At 42.9% G+C, this 24,841-nt stretch overlaps 1 protein-coding gene across 1 annotated transcript; it reads left to right on the plus strand.

Annotated features, from left to right (window-relative positions):
• Nucleotides 1–57: 57 nt before the first annotated feature.
• On the plus strand, nucleotides 58–18,065 carry LOC308123001 (CMP-N-acetylneuraminate-beta-galactosamide-alpha-2,3-sialyltransferase 1-like). The gene is made up of 7 exons (XM_080485215.1): nucleotides 58–148; nucleotides 4,861–5,176; nucleotides 5,275–5,471; nucleotides 5,557–5,736; nucleotides 6,639–6,684; nucleotides 6,787–6,906; nucleotides 14,768–18,065. Exons 2-7 carry the CDS (start codon nucleotides 4,892–4,894, stop codon nucleotides 14,933–14,935), a joined length of 996 nt encoding a protein of 331 aa, XP_080341341.1. The 5' UTR covers nucleotides 58–148; nucleotides 4,861–4,891; the 3' UTR covers nucleotides 14,936–18,065.
• The last annotated feature ends 6,776 nt before the right edge of the window (nucleotides 18,066–24,841 follow it).

Here is a 24,841-nt window from a genome sequence, read left to right on the forward strand (position 1 = left end):
GGCCACGCCTCTTTTGTGACCAGGTGTCGCGGGCTCACCTTGCGCTCAGGTGAGACGCCGTCGGGCACCGAGCGGCGGAGCGCACGAGGATCAGGCTCCCTCCGGTCACGGACGGACGGACCAGAAGGGCTCGTTCACCCGCAATACGGTGAGAAAATGATTACGTACAAGACGCGTCCAGGGAAACACGATCAACACGTGGGGCGCAAACTAAAGATGAAGTGTGGAAAGACTGAGACCGGGGGAAACTACTTTTTAAAATAGTTTCACCACAATTTCTTTTAAATACATAACTTCTATATATTGGCTTCTTTTGGGTACCGTATCCACCTAACATTAAAAAAAGTACCCATTTGTATTCATACCAACTTATTCAAACGTTTTAAATTTATACAATCTGTGTATTAATAATATCATTAATAAAGGATGGTGTTTGTTTACAGTAAGTATGTAGATAGATAGATAGATAGATAGATAGATAGATAGATAGATAGATAGATAGATAGATAGATAGATAGATAGATAGATAATTTTAACCCTGCTTATTTGATTGTAGCCACTAATGGACCTATTTCCTCCTTTTCTTCAAACTCCCGAAGGAATCAAATCAAAACTATTTATTTGTCTGTGTTGTCCTCTTAAAATGTTGTTTTCATGAATGGGAACTTTCAGACTTCATCATTTTGAAAACATCAAATACAAATTTGAAATTTATATGATAAAAAAATTGGTGTTTTTCTTGATTGATTGATTTTTTTATTAGGAGGGTTTTTTTTGTATTTAAAGTTCCTCTACCAGAATCCACATGGGGAAAAATGAAAAATTTAGGAGCCAGTTTCAGTTGTTGATGTCCATCTCTAATTCGTCTAAAACCTTTCTGAAGAAAATTCGTCATCACTCTCGGACAAACTGGTATTTACAGCATTTACACTGTGGAAACCCGGGATTCTTGACATCTCAGCGTCATGGAAATGCCCAAAGATTGATGAAGCAACACCCTGTCTGTTCACTCGATCTCTCCAGATCTCGCTTTGCACTAGAAACACTATTAACGATCCGTTTCACAACATTTAAGCCTATTCTCGTGGCTTAAATACTCTTTCTTTGAAAAAAGTCTGGATTTTTTCTGGCTGAATCGGTCAAATGTGGATATTTGCCCTGGAGCGGTGCCATCTTTGATATTCGTCGTGGCAGGTTTCCCAAGATGACATCAGTTAGTAAAACATTAACAGTGTTAGTTTATTCTCTGTGCATAAGTGATCAATTTTATGTGAAATAAATGTTGAATATTTTTACTGGTGGAGTAGCTTTAAAGAGATGTTGGTTTATGTGGCTTTTCTACCGCTGCTGATTTGTACACTGTGGTTGGGAATCAGTGAATAATCCTCATGTTGGACATTTAAATGTCTCTTTTTTTCAACAGTTTGAGATCCTTCGTTGTTTGTCTTCCTCAAAGCCCTCAGTCAGCACAAACATTCAACATAAACAGAAGCCACAGTGGTTAAGGAGATCAGTAACGACACCCCAACAAACCCTTGTGGTTTTCCCACAATACCTGCTCACAAAGCTGACTTATCTAACAAAAGGAAGTAGTTGAAAGCTTGGATTTTACAGAAACATACAGTAGCGTCCCATTTAGAAAATGGAGCCTCACCTAAACATACCCAAATCGCCGTTGTGTTGTGTCTGACAATAGAAATAGTCACTTGTTGTATTTGCAGGAAAAAGTGGTTGGACGAGTCGGACGACATTGACGGGTGTCTTTGTCACAACAACACGCAAAATGCAACAGCTATAGGAGAGCAGCTAGGTTATAGGTTATAGGCTGTACGGGTGAAGAGCTGCACGGCGTCTTTCTGACGTACTGTGGTCATGTTGGAGAATCTCAAAACTTCATTTTCATGGTCTGGGTCTAGACGTGGTCTCGGGTTAGCTGGCCGTGACGACAACACCGCTGCGTATTTTATTTATTTGAGTCCTCCAACATTGAATTTATTCATAGGTTGACTAAGATTATATATTTTACAAAGTCAGTTTTTTTACGCAAATGTAGAAGTGAATTCTCTGCACAGGAACTCTTCAAAAATGCCACTTTGTTTCAGTTGAAGTGGTGAATTCTATTCATAACCAACATTTTTACAGGGATCAAATGACAGATTCTCTCTCCAACAACATCCAAAGTCATAATTTTAATCATAATAATATAGTTTGATATGAAGCATACCTTGTACATGCATTGAAAATATAATCAAACAAAAGACTAGTTTTATATCTTCATGTGTCTCATATGTAAATGATAGCGTGTATAATCCACCCATTCATCTTCTATAAAGTTTTAATTTTCCAATATATAATTCACTATGTTTTCACTATTGACATTAGACCGTCATTCAATTACATCTGGGAAATAGTTAGATTATTTTCTCTTTTACATCATTCAACCCAGATGAGTAAAACACTGGGTCTCTCGGTTTTCCATTTAGTCGTAATAGTAATATAAGGTGGAGTAATAGTAAAACAGTCGTGTGATAAGATAAGATGAAACATGCAATCCTCTGTAAATCAATGAATAGATTTGCTCCACAAGTCATATTTTATGGACAAATTCCAGTCTTTGTAATTATTACATGTCCCAATGTCATCCTGGCTGGATTTGACCCTTTGGTGGGCTGGTATTGATGAATAATTGACACCCCTGCTTCAAACAGACATGAAAATTCATGACCTCAGTGTGAATTCCTGACACTTTACCCAACAATGGACGAATGGAAGAAACGTCCTGTTAAATGAGACTCTGCTGCTGCACAGGTTTTGCATGTGCGTTGTGGCGTCGGCTCCATTTGGCCACCGTAGTTTCGCGTTGAGACAGCGATGTTTTAAAAATGCGGTCGTTTCCATGTGGGACCACTAGTGGGTGCTGTTTTCATGTAATAAACCCTCCTATTTTTATTTATCTATTCATTGAACCTAGTGATTCCCTAAACACGCCGAGAACAGTACTCTGCAAACATAGAAACGGTCTTTCTTCATTATTGGTGCCCGGCCATCCTTACATCCGTTTTTATATTTTGTTACGGGCAGTTGGGGTTGGTGGTGTGTGTGCACGTGTGTGGTCGTGTGCGTGCGTGGATGTGTGTGTTTTTCTTTTTCTTTTTCTAGTATGTGAAGCACTTTGTGCTCCAACCTTTGTATGAAAAGTGCTATATAAATAAAGCTTGATCTGATTTGATTTGACAGAATGATTTCTATGATCGTCACATGTGGCGTCAGTCTTTCAGAAAAGCAGCGTTTTCCTCCGTTTACATGGAGACTTTTTAAAAAAAGTTGCATTTTCAGTGGCTCCATGCGGCGTTGTGGTGTCAACAAGCACCCAAAACACAACAAAAGTTTTCTATTTTCACTTGAAAACGTGGCGTAACGAGTCTTTCTTATCCCCATTCAGAAATGTCAAACGTTTAAACTTAGTCTGATGTTTTATTAACCCATCCATCTCCCCCTGCCTCTGGTTCTCAGCTGGCCGTGTCCCCTCCGCCGTCACCTGACGTCTTATGTTGGGACGCAGAAGCGGATTGGGTTTACCCCGACATTCATAATGCAGAGCTGACACCTCTACCGACTCCCTGCAGCACAGATGTGAATATTTTAAACAAAATGAACCTTTGAGTTCCTCCAAAGGTCAATGGAAACATTCGGGATCAAAGCCGGCAGTGACTTCGCAGGCGTTTTTACACCCACCGGGACGAGTTTTTAGCAAAGACAAAAGTTTTATCTTAAAGAAAGAAAAAAAAAAAAAGGACCCTTCAGAATCAGGTAAAAAAAAGAACTTTGATGACACTGAGTATGTGCGATCTGACCGACAGTGACTGGGATCTAAAAGATCCTGCGCTACTTATTCGGGAGAACACGTTGGTGGTTTTTGCGGCGGCTGTCATATTGGAAACAGAAGACGAACGCAGTGCGGTCGCTTGGTGACTAAGGTAAACGTGTAAACGTGAGGATTACTTTACCTGCCAGCTGCTCATGCCTGACAGAATTTTGCTCGACTCCAAACGTTTCGGTGAATCTCAGATCAGGCAAAGCCTCCAAGAGGAACAAATACTGGGTACAACTTCCTTAGAACTGGCCTACGTTCAAATCATCTTTTTCCAGCCTCGGGCTTTGTTGTACCAGCAGTATTTGTTCCTCAATCAATCCTTCAGCACAGCACACAGGTAAAATGTCTACGGAGTCAGTCTGTGTATTGAAGGTGGATTGACCATTCTATTTATTCAAGATGAGAAAAGCAAAATCCAATTACGTGCACCAAATCCCAATCCCGTTGAAGGGAAGTATAGTTCAGCTTGATTGGGAAAATGTTTTTCGTGGTGTGTAGTTTTAGGAGAAAGGCCACTTCTTATTCCAAAGGACAGAAAAATGAGTGTTTGTATCCTTCAATTCATCTGCATGAATATCAACAACATACAGACCGAACTCAGTAGAAGCCTGAAAAAGGTAAAGGCTGAAGCAGAAGCTTCTAATCTCCTTCCCGACATTGTTTGGACAATGTCTCACCGTTGATTTCCAAGAGTGCAAACAATGATTCATCCAAATGAATAAAGGATCTTCTGCAGTCAATATTTGAGTTGTTTCCTGGTTTGACTCCCAATCAAAAATTTCCATTTCCTTCTTTAGCTTTTGGCATAAATAACTGAGAAACGCCTTTCAAACCATATTTACTGTGAAGATATTTTAGAGTATCGAAGCTCACTCTTGAAATTTCCCCTCTCACTGTTCTTCTATCTCCAGCTGCGATCAGCCAACGACCGTGACGTGTAGACCATCTTGGGTAAACACCTCCACCCTTCTGTCTGCTGCCTCCAGGTCCGAGCTGTGTGCCGCTGAAGCGTCCAGGATGATGACCAGAGTGAAGCTCTTCATTATTCTGCTGTGTTTCACTGGGATCGGAGTGCTTTCCAGAACATATTATATGTTTTCCTTTGACTGGTTCCAGGTGCGGAAGTTGAACTCGGAGTCTTTTGTCCCTCTGTGGTCCGACTCCTCGAAAAACAAGAGTTTGTGTTCTTGCGCGAAATGTTTAACAGAGGACCAACAGTTGTCCAAGCATCGCTCGATTTTTACACAACCATTTTTGACAAATGCATACAGTCTCTCAGAGGATAATTTTAACTGGTGGAAGGCAAGTTCCGTCGCTTCTTATTCATTATTTACCTGGAACTCAAAATGAGGTGCTTTGTATGTAATTGTCTAACAGATTTTGTTTGATACGTCTATTAGCACCTGCAGTTGGAAAGATGCAGCCTCGACACTTATCGAGCTACAGTGAAGAGCCTATTTCAGATGTTCCCAGCCAATCCAGATCTGGTAAAACCCAGTCCGGACCGCTGCAGGACATGCGCCGTGGTGGGAAACTCAAATAATCTGAAGGGATCCCGCTATGGAAAGATGATAGATTCACAAGAAGTCGTCATAAGGTAAAAACCTGCTAAACGTATTTTATAAGTTCTGTCTTTTTGTCAAAACAAATTTAACATAAAATGGTTCCTTCTTTGCTTGGAGAATGAACTTCGGTCCGACAAAAGGCTATGAAGAAGACATCGGAACCAAGACGACTCATCGAGCTCTGTACCCAGAGAGTGCCTCGGATTTAGAAAGCCATACTCATCTCGTGTTGTTTCCATTCAAGTTGCTGGATCTCCAGTGGCTCATAAAGGCTCTTTCAACGGGGTTCAATGGGAGGTGAGTATCAGATCTGAATTCGTCCATCCATTCTTTTATACTACTTTATTCAACTGAGCATTGCAGGGGGCGAAAGTTGCTCCCAGCTAACTGTGGCCAAAGGCAGGGTACACCTTGGAAAAGACATGGATCATCACAGGGAAAACACAGAGACATTTAGAGCCTGTTCGAGTCCGATATGTAAAAACAAGCAAAAATGTCACAACAACGAGCCAAAATGTAACAATGAGCCACAATGTAACAACAATGAGCCAAAATGTAACAACAACGAGCCAAAATGTAACAACAATGAGCCACAATGTAACAACAATGAGCCACAATGTAACAACAATGAGCCAAAATGTAACAACAGTGAGCCACAATGTAACAACAATGAGCCACAGTGTAACAACAAGCCAAAATGTAACAATGAGCCAAAATGGAACGAGCCAAAATGAAGCAACAACGAGCCACAATGTAACAGCAAAGAACCAAAATGTAACAACGAGCTGAAAGTAATGAGCCAAAATGTAACAACAACAAGCCAAAATGTAACAACGAGTGAAAATGAAACAACGAGCCAAAGTGTAACAACGAGGGAAGATGTAACAACAACGAGCCAAAATGTAACAACGAGGGAAGATGTAACAACAACGAGCCAAAATGTAACAACGAGGGAAGATGTAACAACAACGAGCCAAAATGTAACAACGAGCCGAAAGTAACGAGTCACAATGTAACAACGAGCCGAAAGTAATGAGCCAAAATGTAACAACGAGGGAAGATGTAACAACAACGAGCCACAATGTAACAACGAGCCGAAAGTAATGAGCCAAAATGTAACAACGAGTGAAAATGGAACAAAAACGAGCCAAAATGGAACAACGACACGAATTGTTCTAAAATATGATGTATTCCCACAGGTCTTATACAACAGTCAGATCAAAGATTCAGGCAAACAAAACGTTGGTGAGTATCGTTTAAAACGCAGATAAACTGGTTTTGTTTTTGGTCTGCAAGGGAAGTTGTTGGTTAAAAATAAGCGTGAAGGCTCATTGTGAGTCCTGACAGGTGATGGTCGTCAACCCGGCGTTCATGAGGCACGTCCACGACTTCTGGCTGGACAAGAAGGGGCGGTACTCGTCCACCGGCTTCATGACTCTCATCCTTGCTCTGCACTTTTGTGATGAGGTGAGTTCACATGTCGGTACGATCTTTCTTCTCTTGTGAAATCTTTTGATTTCAGTGCTCTAAATCCGGATGTGTGAAAGAAGTATTTGTCACTTCTCGTCAGCCCCTGAAGTATATTGGTCTTTTGTTGTGGAGGGGTGTAAGTGTGCTGGAAATTGCTCATCACCCTACCTGCTGATTCTTTTAGGGTTTGGCATCAATAAAACTTTACAGTGTTTGAACAGGAAATGGAAATAGGGATTTCTGTTTATTAGTAGGGGGGGAGCAGTTGAAGCAATTATCCTCAATAAAGACACACCTGGTCAACTTTTCTTTTTCAGTTTACCTCAACCACAACTCTTTGTTATTTAACTTTCTGTTTACTTTCAAGTGAGAGAAAAACACATTTGGCACACACCTGCCGAGCAGTAAACCCAGAGGTCTTTGGTCCTTTTGCAGTGGCTCCCTGAAGCTTTCACAAAATTATACTTAAACTACTATCCATCCATCCATCCATCCATCCATCCATCCATCCATCCATCCATCCATCCATTTTCTCCCGCTTATCCGTTTCCGGGTTGCGGGGGTGGCAGTCTGAGCACTGTCACCCAGATCACATAGCACCGATTAAGAACCTTTCCTGCGGGTGGTGAGCCCACGGGAATACTTAAACTACTACCAAAATATTATTATAATAAATTATCATATAGATAATTTATCTTATTTGTAATTTTATTTACACAGCAGAGTCACTTTTAAAATTACCTTTATCTCTTGGATTAAAAATAGGGTTTATAAAAACCACAATAACTAAAATGGGGGGGGGGAATGTCAGAATTAATAGAATTTCTAAAAGGGAAAAAGCTTAAAAATGGAAGAAGACAAAAAACAAGACAAATTATTTAGAACAGATCTAAAATAGCCAAGATATCCTTCCTTCCTTTCTGTGGCCATAATACTCTATAACTCCTCCCTGTAAATAGTGTTTGATGTGTTTGGTTAATTTCATCCTTTCTGTTCTTATGTGAGTCTCTTGTGCACATGAATATGTAAAATGTGGAGGCTGAGAATGATGAGACGGACGAAGGAGTCGAGTCGGCTTTCTTTATTGCCTCCAGCCACATGACAGTTCACCTGTCAAACATCATTACCTGTGCGTCACAGCACTTCCTCTTTTAACACCTCCCCATCACCAACACACCCCCGCACGTCACCGACACACCCACTCCATTCTGCTTGGGAGAACCTCCCTCAAGGTGCACACCACACAGGCCCCCCCCGAACAATCAGAATGGTACTACTATCAAAAAAACAAAAATACGCACCAAAAAAAATGTTTGCTTGTTTTTTCTCTTTTTTAGTCCCTTTTGGGAGGTCTTAGCACCCGACCAAAACGGCTGCGTTGCACCTCCAATGGAGTAGGTGCAAGTACCGGCACCGGGGTTAAGGCAGGTGCAGGGGACATTGCAGGAGCTGATGACTTAGGGGGGCGCCCACGTCTCGGGGGTTGCGCCACCTCCACTGGCTGCTCTGGCATGACATGGGCAGGTTTCAGACGGTCCACTGAAACCCGGACATGCCTACCCCCCATGTCCACCACAAAGTTCTTCGGCCCTGCCTCGAGGACGTGAAACGGGCCGTCATATGGCGGCTGAAGTGGGGAACGATGAGCGTCATGTCGAATGAACACATATTCGGCTGCCATCAGGTTCTTCGGGAAATAGGACCGGGGCAGACAGTGATGAGCTGGAACCGGGTTGAACATGCGGGCCGGCTCCTTGAAGACTGGCCGCCTTGCTGTAACCAACCAGGGTTCTGATGGTTCTGGCAGGAACTCTCCGGGGACCCGCAGAGGCTGACCAAACACCAGCTCTGCAGATGACGAGTGGAGATCTTCCTTCGAGGCCGATCGCAGGCCCAACATGACCCACGGCAGTCGGTCGACCCAGTTGCTGTCAGTGAGGGTGGCTCGGAGAGCGGCCTTCATCGTGCGATGGAAACGCTCACACAGTCCATTGGCTTGAGGGTTGAAAGCCGTCGTCCGGTGTAGCTGCACCCCCAGGCCTTTAGCCACCTCTGTCCACAGCTCTGAGGTGAACTGGGAGCCTCTGTCCGAAGTGACGTCCAACGGCGTGCCGAACCGGGCCACCCAGGTGGATATGAAGGCGCGTGCCACCTCCGCAGACGTCGTCGATGCCAGAGGAATCACCTCCGGCCACCTAGTGGTCCTGTCCACCATAGTGAGGAGGTGAGTGAAGCCTTGAGAGGGAGGAAGTGGACCCACCAAGTCCAGATGCACATGATCGAACCTCCTCTCAGGGATAAGGAACGGCTCCAGGGGAGCCTTGGTGTGACGGTGTACCTTGGACCGCTGACACGCCACACAGGAGGCCGCCCAGCTCCTGACATCCTTCTTGAGGCCCGGCCAGACGAACTTTGCCCCCACCAGCTTCACGGATGCTCTTACACCCGGATGCGATAGAGCATGAACCGCATCAAAAACCTGCCATCGCCAGCCAGCAGGTACCATGGGGCGGGGCTGTCCCGTAGACACGTCACACAGGAGTGTGGTCCCACTGTCCTGGAAGACCACATCCTGCAGCCGTAACCCTGTGGTGGCTGTCCTGTAGGCCTGGATGTCACAGTCAGTCAGCTGGTCGCTGGCCATGGCAGCATAGTCCACTCCAAGGTGCACAGAGTTCACGTGTGCCCGGGAGAGGCAGTCGGCCACAGCATTGTTTTTTCCAGCTACATGCCGAATGTCTGTGGTGAACTCTGAAATGGCAGAGAGGTGGCGCTGCTGCCGCCCAGACCAGGGCTCCGAGGTCTTGGACATGGCGAAGGTGAGGGGCTTATGGTCCACAAAAGCAGTAAACTGCCGGCCTTCCAACAGAAACCTAAAGTGACGTATGGCGAGGAAAAGAGCCAAGAGTTCTCTATCAAACGTGCTGTACTTCCTCTCATTGTCACGCAGTTGTTTGCTGAAGAATGCCAGAGGCTGCCAGGCTCCAGCCACCCACTGTTCACATACTGCCCCCACTGCGTAGTCCGAGGCATCGGTGGTGAGTGCGACCGGTGCGGTTGGAGATGGGTGGGCGAGCATGGCAGTGTTGGAGAGCGCAACCTTGGCCTTCTGGAAAGCCAGGATCCTTTCTGGGGACCAGTCCACGTCCTGCTTGGCCTTCTTGCCCCTCAGAACTTCATACAAGGGACGCATTAGGTGAGCTGCGTGTGCGATGAAGCGGTTATAAAAGTTCACCATGCCCAGGAATTCCTGCAGTGACTTTATGGTTCTCGGACGTGGAAAGGCAGTGATCGCTTCCACCTTAGCCGGTAAGGGCACCACTCCCCGTGAGGATACATGGTGGCCCAGAAACTCAATTTCTGATAGTCCAAAGCAACACTTCGCTGGGTTCACAATCAGCCCATGCTCATTAAGTCTTTCAAAGAGCTGCCGCAGGTGTAACAGGTGCTCTGCAGGTGAGGCGCTGGCCACTAGGATGTCATCCAGATATATGAACAGGAAAGGCAGTCCCCTTAACACGGAGTCCATCAAGCGCTGGAATGTTTGTGCTGCACCTTTTAGTCCAAACGGCATCCGCAAAAACTCAAAAAGTCCAAATGGCGTGATCACTGCAGTCTTGGGCACATGCTGCGGGTGAACTGGTACCTGGTGGTAGCCTCTTACCAAATCCACCTTGGAAAAAATCACTTTTCCTGTCAGATGGACGGAAAAGTCTTGGATGTGTGGAACGGGGTACCGATCATGTGCGGTAATATTGTTGAGGCGCCGGAAATCCCCACAAGGCCTCCATCTTCCATCTGATTTCGGAACCATGTGCAAAGGTGAGGCCCAGGGGCTGTCAGAGCGCCGCACAATCCCAAGCCGTTCCATAATGGCAAACTCTTCTTTAGCGATTGCCAGCTTAGCCGCATCCAGCCGGCGAGGGCGAGCAAACACCGGCGGCCCAGTCGTGGGGATATAATGTTCCACTCCATGCTTGACAATGGAGGCTGAGAAGGTAGGGACCGTCAGTTCGGGAAACTCAGCCAGAAGCTGCTGGTACACATCCCCTGAAGCTAAGATATTGGCGAGGGATACCGCCTCCCCCTTCCCCAAAGTGCAGGAGTAAGAGGAGAACGAGACGGCGTGCACCAGGCGGTGATTCGACATGTCCACTAATAGTCCGTGATCGCACAGGAAATCTGCTCCCAGGATGGGCACAGACACAGCAGCCATGACAAAATCCCATCCGAACTGACAGCCATTGAATCCCACAGTCACGAACCTGGTGCCAAAGGTGCGGATGGGAGTCCCGTTAGCGGCATCCAGAGGCGGCCCTTTCACGCCGCTCGCGACGTCGGTGAAGGAGGCGGGGATGATGCTCCGCTGCGCTCCGGTATCCACGAGAAAACGCCTCCCGGATACAGTGTCTTTAATAAACAGCAGCTTCCCGGTGTTCCCGGCGCTCACAGCTGCTATCGAGCGCCGGGTCTGGCGTTTCCCTGCACAGAGAAGGAGCAGGGTGGCGTGCAGCGGTGGGCTCTGCTCCCGAAACGCCGGTGGAAGAAACACGTCAGGGTCACCAATGTGGAGGCTGAGAATGATGAGACGGACGAAGGAGTCGAGTCGGCTTTCTTTATTGCCTCCAGCCACATGACAGTTCACCTGTCAAACATCATTACCTGTGCGTCACAGCACTTCCTCTTTTAACACCTCCCCATCACCAACACACCCCCGCACGTCACCGACACACCCACTCCATTCTGCTTGGGAGAACCTCCCTCAAGGTGCACACCACAAAAATTACTTAATATCTATCTATCTATCTATCTATCTATCTATCTATCTATCTATCTATCTATCTATCTATCTATCTATCTATCTATTTTTTATTTATTTATTTATTTTTTATTTATCAGGGACAGTGCAATATACATGGATAAAATCGGATGTGTTGCACATAGAGTATATAGCGCCACACTAATTTGCAACTCTCGTCCCTGGAAGGGCTTTTTAGAGGGTAAAAGAGAAAACAACAGTACAAACAACACCAAGATACATCAGACAAGCAGAAATACACAGAATACAGAGTAAATATCTGATTCACAATTACCTGTTATCATTTTTAATTCGTTTGGCTTTGCATTCCAGGCGTGACTACCTTTTTATTGAGAATGCCTTTTGTCCCAATGTGGTTTTTCGGTGGGGTATTTTACAGTTGTTAGTGACCGAGCTCCTGGTGACTCTGCTGCTGCCCTGTTTTTGGATAGAATCAGAGAGTGGCTCTGGTGCTGACTCATGGAAGCATTTGAAGATTAATTTCAGAAAACAGAGGTCGATGAAACTTTCGAAACTCACGAAATTATACTTTTTGATGACTTTACAGTGATGCCGCCTAATTGTTTTTTTTATCCAGGACTTTAAGAGTTTGATTGTATAAAGACCCAACGTGTTGTGTTATGGAAGGAGCCGCTTGAGCCCATACTGTCAGACAATACGATATGCGAGAGAATATCATTGAGTGCATGCACAGTATGGCTGCTTGGTGTGGTATGTAATGTCTGATTGATTTAAAACAATTCAGATTTGTTTTTACTCTGGTGGTGGTGATCTATCTATCTATCTATCTATCTATCTATCTATCTATCTATCTATCTATCTATCTATCTATCTATCTATCTATCTATCTGTCTGTCTGTCTGTCTGTCTGTCTGTCTGTCTGTCTGTCTGTCTGTCTGTCCTTTTTTAAAATCCTATCTCAGTTGATGTTCAAGCTTGTTTCTGTGCTGTCCCTCTTGAATTTTATATTTTGATTCTATTTTGTATTTTGACAATATTCTATTCTATTCTATTCTATTCTATTCTATTCCAAAATGACGAAATCATCTGAAGAAGGTTGAAATTAGAATTACTTGGTGGGGAAGGGGGGGGGGGGGGGCTGCTTAAAATGTAATGAGATGTTTTCCATCCTAAACTGTAATTGAAACTTCATTCATGCAACAAAATGCTCCAGGTAAATTTGATTTGGTGGAGAAATCACAAAAAACATCTCTTTGATGGTGATAAAAGTTGGAGACCTCTGGGTTAAACTAAGGAGGGCTCACGCTGCTGGTCAAAATGACTGATTAAGTTGCTGGTGTCGTAGGACTTATTTTTCACCTCCCCTTGATATTTTTGCAGAACATAATTTGCCGTCTGTCTTACCTTTTGGCATTCTCCTTCATTATAAGACTCTCCAAACCACAGACATTGCATTGACCACGCTGACGTTTATAATTGTTCTTTCATTTCTATTGCAACTACGATCTTCTAAATATAAACCCAGCAGGAAAAGTTTGGGGACACTACAATTCATAATGTTTCCAACAATCATTTCAAACTCTTCCCAGAATGTTTTAATTTTCCTACATTCCCACATACCTTCCTTTGACTTCTGTTCATTTTGTGCATAAGAAGCTGTAATTTCGCATTAGACCAGCAGATGGAAGCATCGTCCCATATTAAACAAGGATTTATTTATCTATTGTCATCATGTAGGAATTCATGCTTCTAAAGGTTTTTCAAGGGTTACACAAAAAATAAAATAGCAACACCATTTTACACAATTTACTGAAACTATTGTCCATAGGAGGAGTGTAAAACTGACAAAAGTTGCACATATTTCATGATTTAGTGCATGAAATTAAAACCAAGTGAGTCTGCATTTAATTTATTTATGTCACAGAACTTCTCAGTTTAAATGTCTGTATTGAACATGTGAGCAGCGGGAGAAAAACAAATGGTGGAGCATCGAGTTAAAGAGTTATTTCTTATATTTTATGTGACCAAATAAACATATAAAGTTTAAAATGTTTGAACCGCGCCTGTCGCTGCCGACAATGAAATGTCAGTGAGGATTAGCAGTCTATTGTGGCCACAGGTAGTTTCTGTTTCTTCTTTGTTGTGTGATTGGCATGAGTCACTGACACACACACACGCACACATGCGCGTACACACCCTTTTTACTTAATTTCATATACAGCTTTTCATGGTTTACACAGTCAAAAGGCCTTAGAAGCATCAATAAATCCTATAAGAACAGATTCATTTTATCTCATGTAAATTTCACCAGTTTCTTTCAAAGCTTAAGATCAGAGATCAGTTCCATGTTTGGATTTAAAACCAAACTGATTATCATCGGTACCAATATATTTATTGATTTGATCTAAAGGAACCCTTTCCAGTACCTTCGATACCGCACCGGCAAGCGCAATAGGCCTGTAGTCATCTAGGCTTGCATTCAGCGCACACTTTAAAGGAGCCGTACCTGTTGCTTGCAGTGTCCATGCGCTGACACGTGACATCACGGTCAAGTCTATGCTTTAGATGAGCTGACAGTGTCTCTGCACCAAGATCAGGAGTGAATTTAGTGGCAAAGACACTCACCAGTTTCGTCCGAATCACTTTGATATTTCCGTGCACCCCCGTGCCAACTGTAGGCTTGGGCCTCGCTGTAGGCGTCTTTTCTGTGCGCTGCCTGTCCCGGGTGGTCTCGTCCCTGGCGTGATTTCTCAGACGCCGGCCTTGCTTGACAACTTTGTGTGTGTGTTTTTCAGAGAGTGTGTGCATGAGCGTGTGTGTGTGTGGGGTGGATGAATGCGTGTGTGCGTACACGAAACATTGACGTGTCCTCACTGGTTGATTCTTGTAGTTCAATTAGAGGAAAAGTGTCGAGTAGGTTTAACCACTCGCCTTCGTCTCGTTTGCAGCGGATGTTTAACAAATCAGCTTGATCTGCGTTTGTCCACTGAAAACTACTGAAGGTGAAACGTGCTGCTGGGAAGAGGCATTGAAAGTGTGTTTAAGTATTGTGTGTGTGTGTGCCGTTTGTCTTCGCAGGTCCACGCGTTTGGTTTCGGCGCGGACCACGAAGGAAACTGGTCTCATTACTGGCAGCCGCTCAAAAACAGCAACTCGGTCAACGGAGTCCATCCCGCTCAACACGAGTACAGCGTCCTCCTGCGCTTAGCTCAGCAAGGAAAGTTCAAGTTGTATAAAGGAGTGTGACTCTTCTCTCTGTATTTGAAGCGTTCAGACTTTATCTGCACATTGTTAATGAAGAACAATCAGATTATTAGAGAGGCCAAAACCCTAAAAGCTTCCAATAATCCGATCCACTTAAAATGGTGTGAAATCGTCACTACATTAGAAAAAAACAACAACAAAAAAAGTTTTTTTCCCGTCATCATACGATGACTTGTTGCCAAATTGAATTGAGCCTTTTTCTCCAAACATGTTGAAACTGTTCAGACTGTTAATTATGGTCATTATTTATTATTTTCTCAAATGATTATTTAAAGAACATAAAAGTAATGCCATTTCGTACGCTAGGTGGCAGTAGTGAGTCACTGCCACATCGAGTTTCTCCTCAGTACAGTTTTTTTTTTTTTTTCTTTTCATTAGTACTAGAAAGAGATCCGATCAAAGTTGTGTTTACTTTTTAATCCGATATTTTTCTGAGCGGACTGAGGACAGACTCCATGGGACTAGCAGACTAGAGTGCTAATTTTGGTGCCCATACAAACAGCTATTTATATTTATACATATATTTACTCCCATCAACAAAATTGTTAATTTAAAAAAAAAAAAAAGATAAACAAATAAACTCTGTAGCTGTAATACAACAACTTACCTGCAGACAGGTTTGCACTAGCACCTCTGGTGGTGAGTCGTTGTACTGCAGCTGGTGCAGACGGCGCCGGCTCAACGTTACCGTTTCATTTGCGGCTCCATGAGTCGCCTGTTCTGAGTCGGTCTGCACATTTTGTTGGTCTGCATCGTTTCTGGTTTATTTTTTAATGTTTATTTTTTGGTGAAACAAAGTAGAATATGGACGATATGGACGCTGCGATGTTTCAGAAGCATCACGGTGTTTGTACTGTACGTGTGTGTGTAACTGTCGACGTTCGGTTGATGTCTAGCAACATGAATGCCCTTTTGTGAAGGGTATGAAATAATGCCAGACGTAGAAAGATTCCTGAATTTAGGAGTTATGTGAATCGAAGAACTCGCCTGAACGCACACAGTGGTGAAATTATTTTTAAAAGTGAACATGTAGGAAAAAGTAGGCAGTCGTGAATGTCGGAGATTTATTGCTTTCTCAGGTACAGTTGACCGCTTTAGGTCTGTTTTTGCAAAAGCCAATTAATCCGGTAGAGGCTCTAACTGTGAAAGATCTGTTTGCAACTGGGAACAGACAAACAAATCATAAAAAAAGTGAATATATATTTTTATATAGAAGTACATACTGGCAAGTGACAAATTACCGTCGATGAAAAACCTGGAGAAGTTCTTGTGGCTCTGTTCGGCTCTTTTCATTGCCAATGCTTGTGTCCAGAAGTTGACTTTCTGCCTTAATATGAATGGTAAAAATGTGGTTCCCTGAAGATAGAGCTGTAGGGAACCACTGACATAGACTATAACTAATTACATTTCTGTTTTTCTTCTTTAATTTTTTTCTCCCTTTTTTTCTTTCTTTAATAGGAACAACGGGGGGAAAAGGTAAAAAGAAACGAGTTAAAGGGAAAAAGTAAGAACATTTTTTGGAAAAAACAATAATTAGATTTAGATAGCTTCATGTAAACACAACGATCTGATAAGGGCTCTGAAAACAATATAACATATTAGATCTATAGATCCATCAAACCCTCTATTTATCAAATGTAAGTCACTAAAATGTCATGATATAGTTCATTATAATATTCTTCAGGTTTTGGATAAAACCAATAAAAACCTATTACCAAGGAACATCCAAGAAAGTTTTGAAAAAAGAGAAAGTCACTATAATTTGAAAGGTGACAGTGACAGGAAGTAGTTTATGGAATGCAAGAGTCAGGAAACTCTCCTCTTTCAAGAAACGCATAAAAACTACGACCTTAAAAAAGTAGGAAACTTTGATTTGGACATAAATAATGTGAGATAGTTTGATTCGAAAATGATGGTTTTGTATATTGTAAGTACTGTACAGAAAGTGCACAAAAATATCAGTAAAACTAAATATTTATAAAGTTGGACATGAACAAAATAACAGACGGCTTTTGGCAAATCGAAGATCTCAATCGGAGTTTTCAGCCTTTTTTAGGGAAACCTGGAGGAGCTTCAATGAAACACTGCACCACCAATCTTCTCTATGTCCATGTTATCTAGGATTTTGTAAACAGATACTGTATCTTCACCTACGAGGAATGAAAAGTGTCGTGGCGCCAGTCAGGTGTATTGCTCTGGGCCAGATGAGCTGATCGGTGATCCCACGAGCGTCAGTCTGTAATTCTCCCACTCTACTGGTAAAGAACTGATCCACGAAGCGACAATCAGATTAGAAGCTGGACTCGGATGCAAATGAGTTTTAATCCCGAAACAGGCAAAACTCAGAGTCTCCGACCGGCCAAGGACTGGTTTGTCCAGCTCTCAGTTCCCTCCTTTTATTCTCTAATCTGGGTCTGCCTCTTATTTTTTGGAACGCCCATCATACACTTGGGATCTAATCGTCCCCTCTGGAAAGCCCCCTCCCCTGGGTTTTTACCTTGTTTGGGAGTTTTAATGGTGTCAGTGCCAAAAGTCTGCCTCTTGACCCAGCCTCATGCCTTTTGGCATAGCTTATGACACGATTAGAACCTTTGATAAGAGCGCTCCATTTAAAAAAAAAAAAAAAACACTGTTACAAAAGCAGCGTAGCTCGGAATGCAACACACAGGAAGAACACCGTTACAAAAGCAGCACACACATCCAGCACAGGCATCAGGCAGCTGCTCTCTAACACAGGCGCTCATCAGATCTACTTAGATATTTCTACACAGGCCGACATGACTCTGGACACTTTCTACATGAGCGAGTATGATTCTCTCTTACATCCATGAACAGTATGATTTCCTCTCTACACTACTACATGCATAAACTAGTGTGGGTTTTTTTTCCCCTCTACAAAAGCTCAGCGGGAGAACAACTTTATATACCTCAAAGTTAAGCAGGCGGACTGGCCTAAATGTTTTCAGTGCTGATGAATCATCCACAGGTTCAGTTTGTCTTGTTGGTTGTGTGCTTGGTGCCAGTTTGTGATTTTTTGGTTTTATTTTATATTCTGTGCCCATTGATTCTGTGTGTCACCAATTGTACCATCAATAAAGATTGATTCAACTCGTGTCGCAGATGTGTCAGATGTTCATAGGGGTTTTTGTTCCCCAGACAGCGTGGGGAGAAAGGCGGAGTGCATATTCTTGACACAATCTGAACAAAGTTCAAAAAGGAAAACCAAATTGAATTAATATTGCTGCAGCTCAGTGTTTCAAACATAAGCGTGAGCTTTGTTGCAAGAAAAGCAGACGTAGGAATGATGGAAGTAGTGAAGAACCAGCTGGGTTTTTTTCCTGGGAGTACTCTGTATCTCTTGAAAATCCAGAGTTGGATCTTCTCCACAACAAGAGGACAGCTCAGTGGGAAGTTCTCCATCTTGGAACCGTGCAGACTTTACCACCTTTTCTCAGTAAAAGTCAAAATTTTGACTTGCATCTTAACTCTTTTCTACTTCCCCAGTACTAACACACCGACTCATAATACTATATTCATAATGAGCCACAGTATGTGGATCCAGTGGCGATGCTATATGGAAATACTTGGTGGGGCAAAATTTGATTTCAGGTCCATTGACTCCACTGAACGCCAAAGTAAAGTGAGCACACAACTTTTTAGCCACATCATTAGGACAACCATATAGGTGCTGATCAAAAGAAAATGACATTAAATAAAAAAATAAAAAAAAGATTCTTAGAAAGTTTTGGTCACAGTGTCACTCAGTTTACTACCAGTTTCCCCACGATGCATCAAAATCACTTGATGTGAATGAACGTAACCACAGCCTGAGCATGCGCACTTGCACTTTACCGTATGCAATACACACTGTATGGTGAGGGAGGGGCGAGCCCCACTCATGCACCATGGGTGTGGATCAGGAGGAAACAGCCTGAAGCAGCAAAGGGGGGGGGGGGGGCAGCAAGAGGAGACCAATAACCAGGGAGTTCCGTCCTCACACATTAATTATGTAACATTTTTGGAGGAAATTTTGTTCACAGATGAGAAAATATTGCTGATAAAGAATTACTAACATACTTTTCATGCCGTCCTTTCTGAGGGCACCAGGTGGCGCTCAGTTGCCTCTGCTTGGAACTGATCTCTAATTAAAGGTGTCGATGCTCTCAAGCTGAGCTCATTTTTGACCATTTCAGATGCTTTCATACATTTTTGGTAGATTTCCTATAAGAACAAGTATTTTGTTATATGTTGGTTTTTTTTTTTTGCAAATAAAAGAATCATAAATTAACTACCAACCAAAAATTAAACTGGCGCTTGCTACACTGCAGAAAGTATTTTAGTGTGACTTATTAAATGTTAAGTGAACAAAATCATCTTGTATCATATCCATGTGTCTCCAGTTTGTGTCGCCAGGGTTTACAACAAGAAGAGATCAGGAACCACTGACTGGCTCAGCCTGTTACTCAGACCAAGCCCACAGCTCCTGAAAGAACTGAACTCTGTCAATTCCCCTCAGGCAAGGCAGCACCATCATCCCTCTCCTCTGCAGATCCTCCCATGATGTCACCAACCATCAACACGATGATTATTATGATTAAATTAATTTATTTCAATTTTAGGTGACATTTCCCTGCTAATCGACCAACATCAGCAACTCATCACAATCTTACAGTTTCCCCAAAATAACAGAAATCCAGGGAAATAAAAGAGTTTACAGAAATTAACACAGCTCATGCTTCCTCTAATCTCTGCCACACTTGCTATGTTCCAATAAATGATAAAAGGATCCTTCTTCCTGGTTGGTGGCCACACCTGGAACCTGCTGATGAGCTGGAGTGAAAACAAAGAACATCAAATATTTGAGAAGCAAAAGAACAAATAGTTAGATCCAGGATATGTAAAGGGTGAAAAAAGGACATTTACAATGTTTGTTACAAATGACAATTATGCATTTATGATCAAGGATGCTGGACTAGTCACCCTGAACAGGAAGACCCACCCACAGCCCTCGCTGATTTGCAATGTATTGCTTTTGTCTTTTCCAGACGGCTTGACTCATCGAGTAAATGCAATGTCAAAAAGCAAATGGAAAAGACAAAGACAAAACAGTAGAAGCGTTGACAAAATGGACTATCCTTGTATATTTTTTTGTATTGTTGATTCTCTTTATATTTCCACGTTTATTTCCTTTTAATTTTGGCACTCCTGTGTTTCCATATGACCGTAGACATGTGTGGACACAATGTGGGATAAAAGTATCTGCGCAGGCCTGAACGAATGCGCAAAGGACACTGGGAAAATAAATCTTTTTTCCTCAGTGAATGTAACTGGGACACATCAAGTTAAGCATGTTTTCCAACCCCAAGTTACTACTTAATTATCTAGAAGTAGTGTTCTCAACAGGGTGGTAAAAACTGAGTTTGGTTAAATTATCTTTTTTCATTCATTAAAAGTGTAACCTTTCCTCTCCTCGATCCTCTCAGGCTACGGCTTAGTTAGGCTTTATGTTACTTGATAAGTACTCCTATTGGTATTCGGTATCGGCAAGAAGCTGAAGGTTAATACTTGTACTTTAACAAAGTGGTAGCACTCCGATGAAGGCATCTGCCTCCATTGATTTGTCAATGAACATATGAATGGGTCAACATTGTAAAGTTCTTTTGGGACATTGAATCAGTGAAAAAGTGCAATGCAAGTGAATTCCAACTCCACTGAAGAAAAGTTTTTCTTTGAGCCCCTCTCGACTGCATCTTAGAACGTCTGCAGACGTCTGATATACCAAGGCATAATAGTGAGGCGAGGCAGTTTTTCAAATATGTTCACCAGAATTCAGAAGGACTCCTGGCTGCAATGCAGAACAAGTCCTTGCTCCATACACAACACCATCTTTAACACATCGGGGAGTCTTTAGCACGAGTAGCGAGCCTGATGGGAGCCATGGACGTAAACCTGCAGAACCAGGATTCCTGCATCCTGCAGCATCAAACAGCACAGCCATAACAGCACGAGTTGTCTTAAATTCTACTTGCAGCCTAGATAATAGACCCACAGCTAACACAGCTGCTGCGCACAGACGACTACTCCAATATTTAATTGGCACATGTGAACACCAAAGAAAATCATTGTTTACGTTGACTTTGATTCAGCACTTTTTTACAAGGTTGGCTGGTAGATGTTGTTTCTGCTTCACTGGCAGACTGCATGCAGACTACTGATCTTGATACTCTTGTTCAGCGACTACAGAGGCTGGTTTCTTTAATGGAAGAGACTGAATACTGCCAAACTTGTACGCTCACTACCTAAAAGCTAATACATGCAAGTTTGATTTCCGATGAGGAAACAAAACAACTTGTCTGGAAATGCTATTGAATAGTCCTTAAACTTCCATCACCTATGCTGTAATTTGTTTGACTGATGGTTGTCTCTGTATTTTCCTCATGTAGTCCTCAACAATATCACAATGAAAACAGATCAAATGTGAGAACACTGGCTGTATTGAATTGTTGCTGTATTTGTCGTTTCCTTCAAAAATAAACCCATTGAATACCAAAACACAGTGTTTTGTTCTTCAGATAAGTACATTATTCTGCTCCAGGTCCCGTTGCAGCTCTTTCTGAACCACTGACATATCGCGGCGACTCTTCAGCTTGGGTTCATTGTCACAGGGACAAGCAGGGCTGAGAATTGAACTGCCAACCTCAGGATTGTTTGATGTGCTACCCAAGTAAATATTGGCTCCCTTGCAGAGTGCATTCAAGCGTGCCACATCAACGATAAAGACTGTACATGAAGAATGTAGATTTTCACAAGGGAGTAGACATGGAGAATTTACTGAGATCCTGCGTAATGCGTGATGGACTGCCTACTCATGGAAATAGACTGAACTTTCAGTTTGGGTACATTTTACTGGCGATTTACCAAGAATACCAACATGAGCATTGCCAATTTGGGGTGACGGTGGCTGCTGCTGCGATCTACGTCAACTAACTAACTAACAGTACTGCAGTATGAAATGACGTACCGAGCAGTGCAACGCTGGCGATGAACCCAAATAGAGGCTTTGCAGCTACAATCACAAGACGGGTCAAAAAATTTTTGTGGGATCCTGAGCTAATCTTATGACTCAGTTTGACGTAGTTCCTGTTCCGCTGATCATTTCCAGTTCAGTCTGGTTCTTTTCCTCTCGTCCTGCAGATTCCATGGTCGCATTTGTCTCGTCACACAGTCCTAGGGTTTGTTTCTTTCCGGGTCAGTAATCCCTCAGGGATCTTTGTTACAGATTAAGGAAGACTATGGAATCCTGAGGATGAAATACAGGCAGCGGCAAACAAACACCTTGACCTTGTATGTGATGTTTTGGTCACCAAAAGTGTAACTTAAAACTTCAGAGACAAACATAGCATGACAGTATACAGTGGGGCAAAAAAGTATTTAGTCAGCCCCCGATTGTGCAAGTTCTCCCACTTAAAATGATGACAGAGGTCTGTAATTTTCATCATAGGTACACTTCAACTGTGAGAGACAGAATGTGAAAAAAAAAATCCAGGAATTCACATTGTAGGATTTTTAAGGAATTTATTCGTAAATTATGGTGGAAAATAAGTATTTGGTCAATAACAAAAATTCAACTCAATACTTTGTAATATAACCTTTGTTGGCAATAACAGAGGTCAAACGATTACTATAGGTCTTTACCAGGTTTGCACACACAGTAGCTGGTATTTTGGCCCATTCCTCCATGCAGATCTTCTCGAGAGCAGAGATGTTTTGGGGCTGTCGCCGAGCAACACGGACTTTCAACTCCCTCCACAGATTTTCTATGGGGTTGAGGTCTGGAGACTGGCTAGGCCACTCCAGGACTTTCAAATGCTTCTTACGGAGCCACTCCTTCGTTGCCCGGGCGGTGTGTTTGGGATCATTGTCATGCTGGAAGACCCGGCCACGTTTCATCTTCAAAGCTCTCACTGATGGAAGGAGGTTTTGGCTCAAAATCTCACGATACATGGCCCTATTCATTCTTTCCTTAACACGGATCAGTCGTCCTGTCCCCTTAGCAGAAAAACAGCCCCAAAGCATGATGTTTCCACCCCCATGCTTCACAGTAGGTATGGTGTTCTTGGGATGCAACTCAGTATTCTTCTTCCTCCAAACACGACGAGTTGTGTTTATACCAAAAAGTTCTATTTTGGTTTCATCTGACCATATGACATTCTCCCAATCCTCTGCTGTATCATCCATGTGCTCTCTAGCAAACTTCAGACGGGCCTGGACATGCACTGGCTTAAGCAGGGGGACACGTCTGGCACTGCAGGATTTGGTTCCCTGTCGGCGTAGTGTGTTACTGATGGTAACCTTTGTTACTTTGGTCCCAGCTCTCTGCAGGTCATTCACCAGGTCCCCCCGTGTGGTTCTGGGATTTTTGCTCACCGTTCTCATGATCATTTTGACCCCACGGGATGAGATCTTGCGTGGAGCCCCAGATCGAGGGAGATTATCAGTGGTCTTGTATGTCTTCCATTTTCTGATAATTGCTCCCACAGTTGATTGTTTCACACCAAGCTGCTTGCCTATTGTAGATTCACTCTTCCCAGTCTGGTGCAGGTCTACAATCCTTTTCCTGGTGTCCTTCGACAGCTCTTTGGTCTTGGCCATAGTGGAGTTTGGAGTCTGACTGTTTGAGGTTGTGGACAGGTGTCTTTTATACAGATAACCAGTTCAAAGAGGAGCCATAAATACAGGTAACAAGTGGAGGACAGAAGAGCTTCTTAAAGAAGAAGTTACAGGTCTGTGAGAGCCAGAGATATTTCTTGTTTGAAGTGACCAAATACTTATTTTCCACCATAATTTACAAATAAATTCTTTAAAATTCCTACAATGTGAATTCCTGGATTTTTTTTTTCACATTCTGTCTCTCACAGTTGAAGTGTACCTATGATGAAAATTACAGACCTCTGTCATCATTTTAAGTGGGAGAACTTGCACAATCGGTGGCTGACTAAATACTTTTTTGCCCCACTGTATATGTCAAAATTTGGCACTCCAAAAAGCAACAAAAGTTTTCCATTTTCACTTAAGAGGTGTGCAAATGGGGCTTCATAATAATAATAATAATAATAATAATAATAATAATAATAATAATAATAATAATAATAGTCATCGTCATCTGCTTTATTTGTATAGTGCTTTTCAAGATACTCAAAGACAATATATATGGTCATATTATAAATCAGTGTTACAGCCCACAGGCTGTATGGCCTCACCTCCACCTCTTTGTTATGTTTGTTACCATGTGCTGTTTGGCAGGAGGTACCCTCACTGACTTTCTCCTCCTCCTGTCCTGATGTGGAGCACTCTGATTGCAGGATGACTGCTGATTGGCTCAGCGCCGCCCGCCAACTGAGGCCATTTAAACAGCTCCAGCAGACTCCTCATGGCGGCTAAGACAGGAGGTGTCTGCTCAAGGCCCCTTCATACTTCCTTTTTGAACCCGTAAGAAGAAGAAGAAAATTCGGCAGTGACGTCAGCCAGCTGCTGAAAAAAAAAAGCTTTTTCGGCAGGACTGTTCATACTCCGATAAGAAGCTGCCGAACTCGCAGGCCACGCCCCCTCGCAGCAGCCACACGTCTGTGAAGCGGCGTTTAAACTTTTCAACTGCACAGCTTATTTTTCGCCTCCAGTGCTTTCAGAAATACATTTCTCTGAACTGTTTCTGTAATAAAAGAGAGAGTTTTTGTCCGAGTGCGAAGTTGGTCCAGTTTTAACTACAGGAGCTGACGGCTGTCGTGATGCGTTCAGGTGCATCACGTAAGCCTGCACTCCGACATATTAACGAGCTGCGGCACTCACAGTAGCAATGTTACAAACTAAATATGATTAAAATACGACTGA

This window comes from Lipophrys pholis (genome assembly GCF_963383615.2).
Source record: "Lipophrys pholis genome assembly, chromosome: 17".
Taxonomy (NCBI): domain Eukaryota; kingdom Metazoa; phylum Chordata; class Actinopteri; order Blenniiformes; family Blenniidae; genus Lipophrys; species Lipophrys pholis.